The 18,757-nt window shown below is 25.9% G+C and overlaps 1 protein-coding gene across 21 annotated transcripts in view; it reads right to left on the minus strand.

Moving 5' to 3' along the window:
• Positions 1-18,757, minus strand: part of mbl (muscleblind) — a 255,772-nt gene that overhangs the window by 173,590 nt on the left and 63,425 nt on the right. The window contains exon 4 of one of the 21 annotated variants that reach the window (XM_065514574.1): positions 6,723-6,815. The exons of the other annotated variants lie outside the window; for them this stretch is intronic. Within the exon in view, the coding sequence (XP_065370646.1) occupies positions 6,789-6,815 (27 nt within the window). The 3' untranslated portion in view covers positions 6,723-6,788. Of the gene's footprint in view, positions 1-6,722; positions 6,816-18,757 lie in introns of those variants that run through there. 21 annotated transcript variants of the gene reach the window in all.

The raw sequence follows: 18,757 nt of genomic DNA on the forward strand, positions 1-18,757 counted from the left end.
TTAGTATTTACTTTGTTTTGTAGTTTAATTTGAATTTGATGACGTTTCTAATAATTTTTTTTGCTCCTAATGTTTCTTTTCTTCTGAGTGAGTGATTTGTTATAATTTTTTTTTTGATTATTTATTATTCTTTTTTGTAGTTCTCTTCACCTTCAGTGACTTGACATGCTGGCATAATTAATCAATAAAAATGAAATATTTTTATTTTATGACTTAATCCAAACAGAGAATATGAAATTTAGATTCTGCTGAAACTACAGTAAATTAATTGACACTGTATATGGTATTATAAGAGAATAATTAAGAAGTTTTATGGAATTTTGTACAATTCTATTTCGTATAATTAAAGTGACTTTATTAACGTCATTTATTCGGTTCTTTATTCGAATAATTTTCGATTATTCGTTATTTTATTTGAATATTTTTGAAGAATAATCTCAATTATTATGATCATTCAAAATAAAAATCGAAAAGATTGACTTTTCCGAAGGTTTTTTCGATTATTCGTTTTTTATTCCAATTATTAACCGAATATTTTGTTGAAAAATTCTAAATAATTGGGAAATTTTAGAGTAATATTCATGAAACATCTTTTCGTTATCATGTTTTTCATTTATTCGGCTCTTTATTTTAATATTTTGCAATTATTCGTTATTTTATTCGAATAATTATAAGAACATTTCTCTTAAAAATTCTGTGTAACTTTGATCATTCACAATAAAATATAAAAGCATACATTTTGCAAGATTTTTTTCCGATTAATCGGTTTTTATTCGAATAATTATTCGAATATTTCTTGGAAAAATTCTTAATAATTAGGAAATTTTAGTGTAATAATCATGAAATTACTTTTCAGTATCATTTTTTCTGTTCTTTATTCGAATAATTTTCGATTATTCGTTATTTTATTCGAATAATTATCCGAATATTTTTTCAAACAAATCTAAATAATTGGGAAATTTTAAAGTAATAACCAGGAAACATCATTTCGCTACAATATTTTTCAATTATTCTGTTCTTTATTCCAATATTTTGGAATTATTCGTTATTTTATTCGAATATTTATACGAATATTTCTCTTAACAATTTGAGTAACTAGGATAATTCACAATGAAACTTAAAAGGAAACATTTTTCAAGATTTTTTTTCCGAATAATCGTTTTTTTATTCGAATAACTATCCGAATATTTTTTTAAAAAATTCGTAATAATTGGTATAATATTAGCGTAATAATAAAAAAATAACTTTTCTTTATAACTTGTTCCATTTATTCGCTTCTTTATTCGAATAATTTTCAATTATTCTTTATTTTATTCTAATATTTTTGTTGAATAATCTAAATTATTGTGATTATTCAAAATAAAAATAGAAAAGATTAACATTTCACAAAGTTTTTTTGATTATTCTATTTTTTATTCGAATAATTATCCGAATTTTTTAGAAAAATTCTAAATAATTGGGAAATTTTAGAGTAATAACCAAGAAACATCATTTCGCTACAATGTTTTTCATTTATTCTATTCTTTATTCCATTATTTTGCAATTATTCGTTATTTTATTCGAATAATTATACAATTTGAGTAACTATGATAATTCACAATGAAACTTAAAAGGATACATTTTTCAAAATTTTTTTTCGAATAATCGTTTTTTTATTCGAATAATTATCCGAATATTTTTTGAAAAAATTCGTAATTTTAGCGTAATAATAAAAAAATAACTTTTCTTATAACTTGTTCCATTTATTCGAATAATTTTCAATTATTCTTTATTTTATTCGAATATTTTTGTACAATAATCTAAATTATTGTGAATATTCAAAATCAAAATAGAAGAGATTAACATTTCACAAAGTTTTTTCGATTATTCGTTTTTTTATTCGAATAATTATCCGAATTCGTTTTAGAAAAATTCTAAATAATTAAGAAATTTTAGAGTAATAATCAAGAAACATCTTCTCAGTTCTTTATTTTAATAATTGACAATTATTCGTTATTTTATTCGAATAATTACAAGAAAATTTCTCTTAAACAATTTTATTAACTATGATCATCTACAATTAAATTTAAAAGGATACATTTTAAAAGATTTTTATCCGATTAATCGTTTTTTTATTCGAATAATTATCCGAATTTTTTTTGAAAAATTCCTAATAATTGATACAATTTAGCGCAATATTCAAGAAACAACTTTGCGGTAAATTTTTTTTCAGTTATTCGGTTCTTTATTCGAATAATATGATATTAATCGAATTATTATTCGAATATTTTTTTAGAAATATTCTAAATAATTGAGAAATTTTAGAATAATAACCTTCTAATCTTCTCTTTATAATGTTTTTCATTTATTCGGTTCTCTATTCTAATATTTTGCAATTATTCGTTATTTTATTCGAATATTTATAAGAATATTTCTCTTAAAAAATCTGAATAACTATGATTATTCTCAATGACATTTAAAAGGATACATTTTCCAATATTTTCTTTACGATTAATCGTTTTCTTATTCGAATAATTATCCGAATATTTTTTTGAAAAATTCTTAATAATTGGTAAAATTTGAGATCAATATTCAAGATACAACTTTTCGGTAAAATTTGTTTAATTTATTCGGTTCTTTATTCGAATAATTTTCGATTATTCGTTAGTTTAAACGAATTATTCAAAATAAATAGGTAAGATTGATTCCAAATCTACATTACATCATAAATGTTTCACTCTCAGCTTAATTTACCAACAGTTTCAAGTGATTTTTAGTCCTTAGCAAACTGACATTCAAACAAACTTTTACACTTAATATAAAGACTTTTTTCTACATTATGCGTATATATGACACCCTATAAAAAAGGACGTTTTTTTCCTAAATTTAATCTCAAAAAATTACAATAAAAGAGAATAAAAAGAAAAACTTTCAATAATCGATAATTTTGGTGTAACCGTAACAGAATTTTAAAACAAACTTTTTTATTATATAAATTTTTATATGATTTCTTTTTATGCTCAAAGTTGTTGTTATTCTTTTGTGTGTGTGGATAAGAGAGTGTTTTTGAAAGCATTTGTGTGTGTGAGTGTGTATATTTAGTGGTATTGTTGACAGCAATTTGACAGCAGTCAAGCGTGCCAGCAGCAAATTAAACAACTTCTTTTTTTTTGTATATATATTATTACACTTTTCTTTTAGCTTGGTTTTGTACACACACAAAAAGAACACAGCTCAACTGAATTTATACAATCCAAAGTATAAAAGCAGCTAAAGTGTTTACACTCGCTAACACAAATAACAAACATTCCTAACTGGGACTCTCTCACATACAACTTATTAATAGTCTTACAATGGCTCATGCACCCTTTTTTATGCTTTTTATACTCTGTCCCCCTTTTAACACGGTTGCCATAACAATTTGTTATGTATCCTTTTTTTTGAAAAAGTGTGTGTGTAAGTAACTCATACTCATTTTTACTTCGAATTGTAAATGTGAAAAAAAGGTTGATTTTCTTATATTTTGTATGAGTTCAAATTGCAGAACACAACAAAAAGGGATGACACTTTACAGTTAACAAAAAAATAATATTTATAAAATAAAATCTTTAACAACACACCAAAAAAAAAACAAAATATATAAAAAGAAAGGATACGAAAGGATAACAATACATTTATACTGATATAGAGTAAGTGTTTAAGCAGTGGAGTTAGGAAAAACAGCAGAGAATAAAAGTAAATTGTAACAAATAGGAACAAATCCATTTTAATAATCAAGAAATAACTTGTCGTATAATTTTTTCATTTATTCGGTTCTTTATTCTGATATTTTGCAATTATTCGTTATTTTATTCGAATAATTATAAGATAATTTCTCTTAAAAAATCTGGGTAACTATGATCATTCACAGTAAAATGTTAAAGGATACATTTTCAAAAAAATTTTACCGATTATTCGTTTTTTTATTCGAATAATTTGCCGAATATTTTTTGGAAAATTTTTAATAATTAGTAAATTTTATCGTAATAATCAAGAAAATAACTCTTCAGTATAATTTTTTCATTTATTGGGTTCTTTATTCTAATATTTTGCAATTATTCGTTATTTTATTCGATTAATTATAAGAATTTTTCTTTTAAAAAATCGAAGTAACTATGATCATTCACAATTAAATTTAAAAGAATACATTTTCCAAGATTTTTTTTCGATTATTCGTTTTTTATTCGAATAAATAGCTGAATATTTTTTGGAAAATCTCGTAAAAACTAAAATAATTTTAACAAAATAATAAAAAAAACAGTTTCTCGTTATAATGTTTTTCATTTATTCGATTCTATATTCTAATATTTTCTTATTATTCGTTATTTTATTCGAATAATTATAAGAAAATTTCTCTTAAAAATCTGAATAACTATGATCATTCACAATCAAATTTTAGAAGATACATTTTTCAAGATTTTTTCCGATTATTCGTTTTTTTATTCGAATAATTATCCGAATATTTTTTTTGGAAAAATTCATATGTAGACAATTTTATCGAGAAACAACTTTTCCGAAAATTTTTTTCATTTATTCGGTTCTTTATTCGAATATTTTGAAATTCTTCGCTATTTTATTCCAATTATTTTAAAAATAATTTAAAAGGATACTTTTTTTTCGATTATTCGTTTTTTTATTTGAATAATTAACCGATTATTTTTTGGAAAACTTCTTAATAATTGAGATAATTGAAGCGGAATATTAATAATACAACTTTGCGAAAAATATAATAATTTTTGGTTCTTTATTCGAATATTTTTTGATTTTTCGTTATTTTATTCGAATAATTATCAGCAATTTCTCTTAAGAAATCTGAGTAACTAAGATCTTTCACAATAAAATTTAAAAAGATAGAGTTTTGAAGATTTTTTCGATTATTCGTTTTTTTATTCGAATAATTAACCGAATATTTTTTTAAAAAATTCTTAATAGTTGGTATAATTTTGTCACAATAATCAAGAAACCACTTTTCGGTAAACATTTTTAATTTATTCGGTTATTTAATCGAATATTTTTCGATTATTCGTTATTTTATTCGAATAATTATCAGCAATTTCTCTTAAAAAATCTTATACACTAAGATCTTTCACAATAAAATTTAAAAATATAGAATTTTGAGGATTTTTCCGATTATTCGTTTTTTTATTCGAATAATTATCCGAATATTTTTTTGAAAAAATCTTAATAATTGGTATAATTTTAGCGCAATACTCCAGAAACAACTTGTCAGTATAATTTTTTTAATTATTCGCTTTTTCATTCGAATAATTCTTCATTATTCGTTAGGATTAATCGAATTATTAACCGAATATTTTTGTATAATAATCTGTATTATTACAATTATTCAAAAATAATAGAAGAGATTAACTTTTCAGAAATTTTTTCGATTATTCTTTATTTTATTCGAATAATTATCCGAATATTTTTTGGAAAAATTCGTAATAATTCAAAAAATTTAGCGTAGTAATCAACAATAAGTGTCTGAGAATATTTTTTTTCATTTTTTTTTAGTTCTTTATTTAAATATTTTGCCATTATTCGAATACTTTTGTAGAATAATCTAAATTGCTGTGATTATTCAAAATAAAAATCGAAATGATTTAATTTTCAGAAAGTTTTTTAGATTATTCGTTTTATTTATTCGAATAATTATCCGAATATTTTTGTAGAATAATCTGAATTATTGGGATTATTAAAAATAAAAAACGTGTTCGATTATTCGTTTTTTTTATTCGAATAATTATTCGAATAATTATCCGAATAAAATTTTTTTTTTAAATTTACCAGTTAGTAAAATTTAGAGTACAACTTCTTGGAATAATTTTTTTCATCTTTCATAATTCTATGCGACAACCCCATATTACAAACGATTAACATCTTTTTCGTGCTATTTCCCTTACCTCAACTACTCTCTACAAACAATTTACACAATAAAAAAAGTATAATAATAAAAAAAAAACGTAAAAAACAAATTTGTTTATTATGCTCTTTTTTTGAACTGTCTGTTTGACTGTCTGTCTATCGGTTGGTTGGTTTTGTTTAACTGACATTCTTCTTTACCATCACCAGCTTTTATGCCCCAACCTAACATACATTCTTCTAAAGCTTTACTCCTTAGTTATTTTGCTAGAATAACCAACCATCTATAGTATTTGCTGGTACAAGTGCAGAAGATGAATTTGAAGTAGTAGTAGACGTTAGACAAAGCACAATTTGAACTTGAGCGTATCATATTATCATCATATCCCTAATGGGATACCTTAAGGTATACACATAGCTTTATATGTTTTTACGTGTGTGGAATAACACACACATATGTGTGTATGTATACACATACTTATACACCACACAATAATACATTTTAAAAAGACAAAATACTTTTTGTATTGTGTTGACAATATCTCGAGGATTATGCCGAATAATGTTTGAAAAAAATAATAATAATAATAATAATAAAAAAACACTCGAGGAAATAATTTAATGAGAATTTTTATGTAAAAGGAATTTTTTTTTAACACAAAATTTTTAATTTAAAAAAAAAATAGAGAAATGGAAAAATTGTCTACCAATATTATACGATTTGATTCGCTAGACTTTTTTTTGACAGGTTTTCAACCTCTCGCATCTACGAAACCAAGACATTACTAAACTGCTACTAGGTAATGCAGCTAGTATATAGTGGTCATAAAAAAACAATGTTAAGGTTTTTTCACTTCAATATTATGCTTAGTTTTCTACTTACAGCCGAATACATTTGTAAGAAATGTTTTTTAATCGAATATTTGTGTTTTAATTACCTGCAAATAGAAAAAGAGAAAAAACAAATTAATATTTTGTTAAAAGGAAAATGTTTTATTTAAATAAAATTGTTTAAAATCGGAATTTTTGAAAGCAGACTTCAATTTACAGCAAAAATTAAACTGATCTAAGCAAATTTTAGTCAAATAATAGAAGATTGGTTAAGCCTTCATAATATTGTTTCAGATTTACAAAGTTTAAATCCAAAAAAAGCAACAGTGTCACAAAATGGCTGCTAACATTAAAAACCTAAAAGCTCTAGAAATAGAAATTTCTAGTTTTGTCCGTTAGATACTTCATGAAACTTCTAGAAGATGGCACTGTGTATATAAATAGTAACAGCCCAAGTAAGTAAAACCCGCTTTCTTGCTGCCATATAATTTGGCCATTTAATTTCTCTTCCTATTTTTCTCCGAGTGTTTTCATTTTTTTCTTCACACACACCTAAAAAGCCAGCATTTCTCCAGCCAACAGACCTCAAAGTCAAGTGTTTTCAGGTGAATGTGAATCGTACAAGTCTATGGGAATTTATATATTCATACTCCTCTAATTTTCAAACAAATCCCAAACGAGAGTGTGTAGAAATACATACTTTATTTGTAACAATAAAGTTAACCTTTCAACTTTTTCATATTAGACAATAAATTCATAAGTTTTAGCTTTTAAACCAAACACACATACATATCTTGCTACATATGCATACACAATAAAGAAACTAAAAAGGGAACGTGTCATGTGTTTGTCTATTTAAAAGAGGAGCTTGTTTTGAAATGAAAATCCTTAAAGGTTGTCACTATTTGGGATATAAGGTTATAAATTTTATTTAATGCTACTTTATTGTATTTGTTAAGTTACGTTTTTCTTTTTCGTATATAATTTATGATAATTGTAATTGTTTAGTTTTTTTTTTGTCCAAACTAGCAAAACGCGTGAATTGACTTGATTGCTGTGTTCACACTTACACAAAAGCAACAAACATCACATCACCTTTCTCAACCCATCCCATTGTGTTGAATATTTGAAAATGGTGTTAATTTATGTTAATTCTTAAAGTGCGTGCGTATCTAGATACGCACCCTTTTCTTCAATTTCTAAATAGAAAATATTTTTTTATGGTAATAATGATGATGATGGAAGAGTCCCATAAAAACTAAAGACGTGTGTCCTGTGTCAGGATAATTTGTGTTTTGTTTGGTTGATATGCAAACAAATTAATAGAAATTTAAATATGTTTTCATGAATTGGGGTCACCAAAAAGATCATTAAACGTGTGTTTAAAGAAAGGGTGTGATATGCTAGAGATTTACAAAAAAGGGTTTATTAAATACAAATCAAATGAATTTTATGACAAAATGGGACAGTTGAAAGTTGGAATGATTTTGAAAGAAATGTTTATATAACTGAACAAAAAATTAAAAGGTTAAAAAACAAAAAAAAAAAAAACTAAAACGAGACTCTTAGCTTTTGAAAAGGATTTTAAGATCCTCTACCTACACTCTTGGAGAGTAATAATCAAAACAACATCTTGTTGTAACAATTTTCATTTATACGAGTTTTTGTTCTAATATTTTGCAAATTATTAGTTAAATTTTTCGAATAATTACACGAATAATTCTCTAAAAAATCTATGTAACTATGGTCATTCACAATCAAATTTTAAATCATAAATTTTCTAACATTTCTTCCATTACACAGTACAACACATGATTTTGGGACTCAATTCTGACAATTGCACGTGAAAGTAGCGCCAAAAATAAGAACTTCTGCATCATTAGTTTTGTCAAGTTGGCTGCCGTAATAATTTAATGACCATACGAATTTTTTTTCCTCAAGGTGGATTTTTATCACTTTTTCTACATTTTAGCACGGTTATATCTCGTATACCGTACGGAATATCTCTTTTGTGGCTGAAGCAAAGTTGTAGATATTGAATAGTAGAAAAAAAGCACGGAACATACCTACCCGAAATATATGCACCCAGTGCCTTAAAAATCGCAAAAATGCCCATTTTTAATTTTTTTGAACAAATTTTTCACCTTTTTTGCTCAATAACTGGATTACAAATCCAATTATGGACGGATCACCATGAAATTAGGTCGTGTGATTTGTGTCTATATGAAAGTTATTTATCATGAATTTTGTATGTATACCATCATTTTTATAAGATTTATTCACTTTAAAGTGATTTTCGGAAGCGGGTCTTATATGGGAGCTATGAATAATTATGGACCGATCATAATAAAATTTTTTGACAATAATTTTATATATATAAATCTTTTTTTGAGCGAAATTTGTGTAGATACATATATAAATTAAACATTTATGACCGATAAAGTCCAATTTCGGGAGGGCATTTGTATGGGGGCTAGGTGAAATAATGAACTGATTTCAGTCAATTTCAACAGGCTTCGTCCTTGGGAAGAACAAATTATATGTACCAAATTTTTTTATGATCGGTCCATAATTAGTCGTAGCTCCCATATAAGACCCGCTTCCGAAAATCACTTTAAAGTGAATAAATCTGTTAAAAATTATGGTATACATACAAAATTCATGATAAATAACTTTCATATAGACACAAATCACACGACCTAATTTCATGGTGATCGGTTCATAATTGGATTTGTAATCCAGTTATTGATAAAAAAAGATGAAAAATTGGTTAAAAAAATTTCAAAAATGGGCATTTTTGCGATTTTTAAGGAACCTTTTTCGGGTAGGTATGTTCCGTACTTTTTTTCTACTATTCAATATCTACAACTTTGCTTCAGCCACAAAAGAGATATTCCGTACGGTATACGAGATATAACCGTGCTAAAATGTAGAAAAAGTGATAAAAATCCACCTTGAGGAAAAAAAATTCGTATGGTCATTATATTATTACGGCAGCCAACTTGACAAAACTAATGATGCAGACGTTCTTATCCTTGGGGCTACTTTCACGTACAATTGTCAGAATTGAGTCCCAAAGCAATGAACTGAAAAATGTTGTACTGTGTTATTCGATATTTTTTATTCGAATAATTATCCGAATATTTTTTGAAAAATTTCGATATAATTGGAAAATTTTAGAGTAATTTTTCGATATAATTTTTTTTAATTTATTCCGTTTTTTATTCGAATATTTTCCAATTATTCGTTATAATATTCGAATAATTACACGAAAATTTCTTTAAAAAATCTATTTAGCTATGATCATTCACAATAGAATTTAAAAGGATACATTTTCTAAAATTTCTTCGATTATTCGTTTTTTTATTCGAATAATTATCCGAATATTTTTTTAAAAAATTTCGATATAATTGGAAAATTTTAACGTAATAATTTTTCGGTATAATTTTTTTTAATTTATTCGGTTTTTTATTCGAATATTTTCCAATTATTCGTTATAATATTCGAATAATTACACGAAAATTTCTTTAAAAAATCTATTTAGCTATGATCATGCACAATAGAATTTAAAAGGATACATTTTCTAAAATTTCTTCGATTATTTGTTTTTTTATTCGAATAAATATCCGAATATGTTTTGAAAAAATTCGATGTAATTAGAAAATTGTGGCTTTATAATTAAGAAATAACTTTCGGTAAAATTTATTTCATTTATTCGGTTCTTTATTCGAATACTTTCCAATTATACGTTATTTTATTCGAATAATTGCACGAATATTTCTCTAAAAAATCTATGTAGCTATGATCATTCACAATAAAATTTAAAAGGAAACATTTTCTAGATTTTTTTTCGATTATGTGTTTTTTTATTCGAATAATTATCCGAATATTTTTTTAAAAAATTTCGATGTAATTAGACAATTTTGGCTTTATAATTAAGAAACAACTTTCGGTAAAATTTGTTTCATTTATTCGGTTCTTTATTCGCATACTTTCCAATTATACGTTATTTTATTCGAATACTTAAACGAAAATTTCTCTAAAAAATCTATTTAGCTATGATCATTCACAATAAAATTTAAAAGGATACATTTTCTAACATTTCTTCGATTAATCGTTTTTTTTATTCGAATAAATATCCGAATATTTTTTGAAAAAATTCGATGTAATTGAACAATTTTCGCTTTATAATTAAGAAACAACTTGCGATATAATTTTTTTCATTTATTCGGTTTTTTATTCGAATATTTTCTAATTATTCGTTATAATATTCGAATAATTACACGAATATTTCTGTGAAAAATCTATGTAGCTATGATCATTCTAAATAAAATTTAAAAGGATGCATTTTCTAACATTTCTTCGATTATTCGTTTTTTTATTCGAATAAATATCCGAATATTTTTTGAAAAAATTCGATGTAATTGAACAATTTTGGCTTTATAATTAAGAAACAACTTTCGGTAAAAGTTTTTTCATTTATTCGGTTCTTTATTCGAATACTTTCCAATTATAAGTTATTTTATTCGAATAATTACAGGAATATTTCTCTAAAAAATCTATGTTATTATGATCATTAACAATAAAATTTATAAGGATAGATTTTCTAAGATTTTTCTTTCCGATTATTCGTTTTTTTATTCGAATTATCCGAATATTTTTTGAAAAACGTCGTAATAGTTGAAAAATTTTAGCGTAATATCTTTTTGGTATAATTTTTTTCATTTATTCGGTTCATTCTTCGAATATTTTCCAATTATTCGTTATTTTATTCGAATAATTTTTGGAAAAATTTTAGCGTAAAACTATTCAGTATATTTTTTTTCATTTATTCCGTTTTCTAACCGAATATTTTCCAATTATTCGTTATTTTATTCGAATAATTACACGAATATTTCTTTAAAAAAAATCTACGTTACTATGATCATTCACAATAAAATTTAAAAGGATACATTTCCTAAGATTTTTTTTTGAAAATTTTTGGAAAAATTCATTATAATTGAAAAATTTTTGAAAGATCTTTTTGGTATAATTTTTTAATTTATTCGTTTCGTAATTAGAGTATTATTCGATTAATCGTTTATTTTAATTATTAATCGAATATTTTTGTAAAATAATCCGATTTATTATAATAATTCAATATAAATAGAAACTATTATCTTTTCAGGAAATTTTTTCGATTATTCGTTTTTTTTATTCGAATATTTTTTGGAAAAACTCTTAATAGATCTAAACTTTTAGCATAACAATCACTAATATACAACTGGGAATACTTTTTTATATTTATTCGGTTCTTTATTCGAATATTTATTCATTACTCATTAATTATTCATAATAAAAAGAAAATATGAACTTTTTAGGCAATATTTTCGATTATTCGGTTTTTATTCGAATAATTATCCGATTATTTTTTTGAAAGTTTCTTAATAATGGTTAAATTTTAGCATAATAGTCAAAAAAACTTCTCGGAATAATTTTTATCGTTTGATAGATACATTTTCATAGACTTTTTTCGATTATTCGTTTTTTTATTCGAATAATTATCCGAATATTTTTCGAAAAACATCGTAATAACTGGAAAATTTTAACGTAATAATCAAGAATAAGATTTTTGGTATATTTTTTTCATTTATTCGAATATTTCTTCCATTATTCGTTAGTTTAATCGAATTATTAACTAAATATTTTCCCAAATAATCTGAGTTATTATAATTATTCAAAAGAACAAGAAAATATTAACTTTTCACAAAATTTTTTCGATTATTCGTTTTTTTATTCGAATAATTATCCGAATAATTTTTGGAAAAATTCTTAACTTTTAGCGTAAAAATCGTAAAACAACATTTCGGAAATTGATTTTCATTTGTTCGGTTCTTTATTCGAATAATTTATGATTATTCGTTATTTTAATCGAATAATTATTCGAGTATTTTTTTAAGAATATGATCATTTAATATAAAAATCAAAAAAATAAACTTTTTCCAAAATTTTTTTCGATTATTTATTATTTCTATTCGAATAATTATACGAATCATGTTATAAAATAACATGGGAGGTTAGGCAACAAGCATGCATTGAAGGACGAAGTTGCATCCACAAAATGCTTTCATAAATTTTGAGATAGATTGATCAGTTTTACAATATAAAAACCTTTAAATTTTTCATTGGCTACTAGGAAAACTTATCTGATGCTCTCTCAAGCAATATTTTATCAAGTCTCATATTTAATTTTAGGCTCTAAACAATTTTTCCTTCTATTTTTAAAGACAAACTATAAAATTCCTGTGTAGTCAAGTATCAATTTTTGTAATTTCTTTTGGGCCCAAATTTCATTATTAATTTTCTTTAGAAGATTTAACCTTTTCTCTATGTTTCCCCCTATCTAGCACAGTTTAGAGATAAACTTTTATTTATGCACTTAAACTTAAGTTTAAGCAATTTTTTACAAATTTGCTCAAAACAACTTTGCGACTATAAATTCTTTCCAAAAGATCTCATTATTTCTTTGCAACAACAACAACTACAAAAAAAAAGCAAATGATTTCCGTCTATTTCTTTATTTATTTGTTATACTTTTTTTTTACCCCCAATTCATTCAGAATTTTTTCTTGTATCAGTATCATGGAAATCAATAAGCAATACATTTACTATTTCCACTTAATTTAACTGCAATACTAACATTTATTAAATCTCTCAAACAGCAGCAGCAACATGAAATGAAATGAAGCTGGGAAGGCTGAAAGCAGCCGGCAAAAGCAACACAAGGAACAAAAACTAAAAATCAAAATGTGTTCGTTTCACAATTTCTTTATACAAGTAAACTGTTTCATTTTTATTTATATTTTTTATATTGTGCACACAATCCTGCTGGGTTTTTGCTCATACATTTACGTTAAATATTGGAGTATGAGTATGAAGAAAGTGGAAAATGTATATATGAGTAAATGAATGAATGTTTAAGGGAATTGTGAATATTGTACACCCCAAAAGTTTGCTGCCAATAAACGCCCACCACATACTGTGACAAGTGACATTTATGCGCATTTAAAAAGCAACACTATCAATACTCACACAAATCTATACATATGTATGTACTTCGAACAAATACATACAAATGAAGTTTGACAGTGAAAAGACAGCGTCTACAGTTAGTTGACAAAATATGTACAGGGATGCAAGAGGCTATAAAAATTTGTAGGAATTTTTGGAAAATCAATGGATAAATTGGTATTTAGGAAAAACTAATTTTAAGCTTCAATTACTGGTCTTTATACAGTCATATTTTGGTTTCATTCCAAGGACTTTATACAGTCATATTTTGGCTTCAATCGTAGGTCTTTATACAGTCCATTTTATTCAAACATATTTTAGCTTCATTCCAAGGTCTTTATACAGTCATATTTTAGCTTCAATCGTAGGTCTTTATACAGTCATATTTTAGCTTCAATCGTAGGTCTTTATACAGTCATATTTTAGCTTCAATCGTAGGTCTTTATACAGTCATATTTTAGCTTCAATCGTAGGTCTTTATACAGTCATATTTTAGCTTCATTCCAAGGTCTTTATACAGTCATATTTCAGCTTTATTCCAAGGTCTTTATACAGTCATATTTCAGCTTCATTCCAAGGTCTTTAGACAGTCATATTTTAGCATCAATCGTAGGTCTTTATACAGTCATATTTTTGCTTCATTCTAAGGTCTTTATACAGTCATATTTTAGCTTCATTCCAAGGTCTTTATACAGTCATATTTTAGCTTCATTCTAAGGTCTTTATACAGTCATATTTCAGCTTCATTCCAAGGTCTTTAGACAGTCATATTTTAGCATCAATCGTAGGTCTTTATACAGTCATATTTTAGCTTCATTCTAAGGTCTTTATACAGTCATATTTTAGCTTCATTCCAAGGTCTTTATACAGCCATATTTTAGCTTCATTCTAAGGTCTTGAGACAGTCATATTTTAGCATCAATCGTAGGTCTTTATACAGTCATATTTTAGCTTCATTCTAAGGTCTTTATACAGTCATATTTTAGCTTCATTCCAAGGTCTTTATACAGTCATATTTTAGCTTCATTCCAAGGTCTTTATACAGTCATATTTTAGCATCAATCATAGGTCTTTTTATAGTCATATTTTAGCTTCATTCCAAGGCCTTTATACAACCGTATTTTAGCTTCAATCGTAGGTCTTTATACAGTCATATCATAGCTTCAATCGAAGGGCTTTATACAGTCTTATTTTAGCTTCATTCCAAGGACTTTATACAGTCATATTTAGCTTCAATCATAGGTTTATACAGTCATATTTTAGCTTTAATAGTAGGGGTTTATACAGTCATATTTTGGCTTCGATCGTAGGGTTTATACAGTCATATTTTAGCTTGAATTGTAAGTCTTTCTTCAGTCATATTTTAGCTTCAATAGTAGAGGTTTATACAGTCATATTGTAGCTTCAATAGTAGGTATTGATATTTAAAAGTTTGCTTCATTCCAACGTCTTCATATAGTCATATTTTAGCTTCAATTGTAGGTCTTTATTCAGTCATATTTTAGCTTCAATCATGGGTCTTAATACAGTCATATTTTAGCTTCAATCATGGCTCTTAATACAGTCATATTTATGCTTCTTTCCAAGGTCTTTATACAATCATATTCTAGCTTCAATAGCAGGTCTTTATTCAGTCATATTTTATCTTTACTCTTAGCTATTTATCTCTACTTATAAACAATTCCTTATTTTTCCAAAACCTCCAAATTTTACGCTCTTTACACCACTGTCTCTCTCTGTCATTGTGTTCGTGTTAATCCTTATAGATGTTGTACTTATAACAGCAAGAACAACAACTAATCAACATAAAATCTATATAAATTGTTGCAAATAAAATAAATAGAAAAACCTACAAAGTCATATTCATTCTCTATGCGCCCTTTTCTTTTTAATCATTTATACAGCTACAAATCTAACAATTGTGTGTATTAATATAAATAAATGTTTTCTCTAAAAATAAAAGCAATAAATGTACAAGAAAAACTAACAACAGCTCGTGTATAAAGGCAAATTCAAATGAAATGCATGAAGAAAAGTTAAAAAGCCTTACAATAGTTATGGGGTGGTGTTTAACTTTTCCCAACAACTGTAAACAGTTGGTTATAATTTTTAGTAAATTACTAAATTGAACCAGGGGTGGGTTTTTCACATTTAAATAATAAAGATAAACAAGGAAAATTAGTTACACATTTAGCGCAGCAAAAGGGCTTCTCTAGCAGGGGAGGTTTTTTTTTAGTTTGCTAAACATTTGTCTTGTAAAAGATTATTCTAATATTTGGAACATTTATGGTTTTGTTTGGTGTGTTTTTTTTTCGCTAGCTACTACAAGATTATGTCATTATGGTGATGATGGTCTTGACCGCTTTATAAACACACAAAATTTTGTAATTCTTTCATTCTTGCTTTCAGCAGCCATACAAAATTTACATTTTTTGTGTTTCCAATCAATTTGCTGTTTGTGACAGGTGTTTTTTGTTTTATTTTGCTGGGAAATATGTATTTGTCACAAATCTACCCACCAAAAAATAAAAAAAAAAAACAGAAAAGGTCATGTAAATAAGATTGTATTACCTTTTAGGTTTTTTTTCGGTTTAATTTTAAAAATTTATTTTTAAGATTTGTTTTTTTCATAACTTTTTTGCGTTTTGCTTAAAAAAAGGACAAAGTATGTCAATGATTTAATAAGAAGTTAAGTAGAAAATCCAAAATGAAACTGATATAGTCGTCATAATAAATAACAGCAGGTATTTATGATAATGTTTAAAGGACAAAAACCAAGATTCTAAAAAAGATGTTTGTCATATTTTAAAGGTCTTTATACAGTAACTTTTAAACTTCATTGCTAGGTATTTGAACAATAAAATTTTTGTCTCAATCATTAGTCTTAATACAGTGATATTTCATCATCAATCGTAGGTCTTTATAAATCCATATTTTGGCTTCAATCGTAGGTCTTTTTCAGTCATATTTTAGCTTCTATCATAAGTCTTTATACAGTCATATTTTAGCTTCAATTGTAGGTCTTTATACAGTCATATTTAAGCTTTAATCGTAGGTCATTATAAAGTCATATTTTAGCTTCACTCATGAATCTTTATACAGCCATATTTTAGCTTCAATCGCAGGTCTTTTTACAGTCATATTTGAGCTTGAATCGTAGGTCTTTATAAAGTCATATCTTAGCTTCAGTCACAAGGTTTATACAGTCATATTTGAGCTTGAATAATAGGTCTTTATAAAGTCATATCTTAGCTTCAGTCACAAGTCTTTATACAGTCATATTTTAGCTTTGATCGCAGGTCTTTATAAAGTCATATTTTAGCTTCAATTGTAGGTCTTTATACAGTCATATTTTAGCTTCAGTCACAAGTCTTTAACAGCCATATTTTAGCTTCAATCGCAGGTGTTTTTACAGTCATATTTTAACTTCAATCGTAGGTCTTTATACAGTCATATTTCTGCTTCTATTGTAAGTCTTTATGCTGTCATATTTTAGCTCCAATCGTAGGTCTTTATACAGTCATATTTTAGCCTCGATTGTAGGTCCTTATATAGTCATATTTTAACTTCAATCGTAGGTCTTTATACAGTCATATTTAGCTTCATTCCAAGGTCTCTATACAGTAATATTTTAGCATCAATCGTAGATATTTATACAGTCATATTTTAGCTTATATCGTAGGTCTTTATACAGTCTTATTTTAGCTTAAATTTCAAGTCTTTATACAGTCATATTTTAGCTCCACTCGTAGGGATTTATACATTCATATTTTAGCTTTAATCGTAGGCCTTTATATAGTCATATTTTAGCTTGAATAGTAGGTCTTTATAAAGCCATATTTTAGCTTCAATTGTAGGTCGTTATACAGTCATATTATAGCTTCAGTCACAAGTCTTTATACAGCCATATTTTAGCTTCAGTTGTAGGTCTTTATAAAGTCATATTTTAGCTTCAGTCACAAGTCTTTATACAGTCATATTTTAGCTTCAATTGTAGGTCTTTATAAAGTCATATTTTAGCTTCATTCCAAGGTCTTTATACAGCCATATTTTGGCTTGAATCGTAGGTCTTTATAAAGTCATATTTTAGCTTCAGTCACAATTCTTTATACAGTCATATTTTAGCTTCAATTGTAGGTGTTTATACAGTCATATTTTAGCTTCAGTCACAATTCTTTATACAGTCATATTTTAGCTTCAATTGTAGGTGTTTATACAGTCATATTTTAGCTTGAATCGTAGGTCTTTATAAAGTCATATTTTAGCTTCATTCCAAGGTCTTTATACAGTCATATTTTAGCTTGAATCGTAGGTCTTTATAAAGTCATATTTTATCTTCAGTCACAATTCTTTATACAGTCATATTTTAGCTTCAATTGTAGGTCTTTATACAGTCATATTTTAGCTTGAATCGTAGGTCTTTATAAAGTCATATTTTAGCTTCAGTCACATGTCTTTATACAGTCATATTTTAGCTTCAGTCACAAGTCTTTATACAGTCATATTTTAGCTTCATTCCAAGGTCTTTGTACAGTCATATTTTACCTTGGATCGTATGTCTTTATACAGTCATATTTTAGCTTCAGTCACAAGTCTTTATACAGTCATATTTTAGCTTCAGTCACAAGTCTTTATACAGTCATATTTTAGCTTCATTCCAAGGTCTTTGTACAGTCATATTTTAGCTTGAATCGTACGTCTTTATACAGCCATATTTTGGCTTGAATCGTAGGGTTTATAAAGTCATATTTTAGCTTCAGTCATAAGTCTTTATATAGTCATGTGTTAGTTTCAATCCAAGGTCTTTATACAGCCATATTTTAGCTTCAATCGCAGTTATTTTTTAGCTTGAATTGAAAAGGTTTTGCTTCGAAAATGTCAAATCTTTTGCCAACGAAGCGTCATTCCAGTTTCCAGGATCCAATATCATCCAGGCCAGCCAAACTATTTTGAAAATCAAGAATTGGAGGTATTACTACATGAATATTGTTGTCAAACT

Source organism: Calliphora vicina, chromosome 5 (assembly GCF_958450345.1).
Source record: "Calliphora vicina chromosome 5, idCalVici1.1, whole genome shotgun sequence".
Lineage (NCBI taxonomy): Eukaryota > Metazoa > Arthropoda > Insecta > Diptera > Calliphoridae > Calliphora > Calliphora vicina.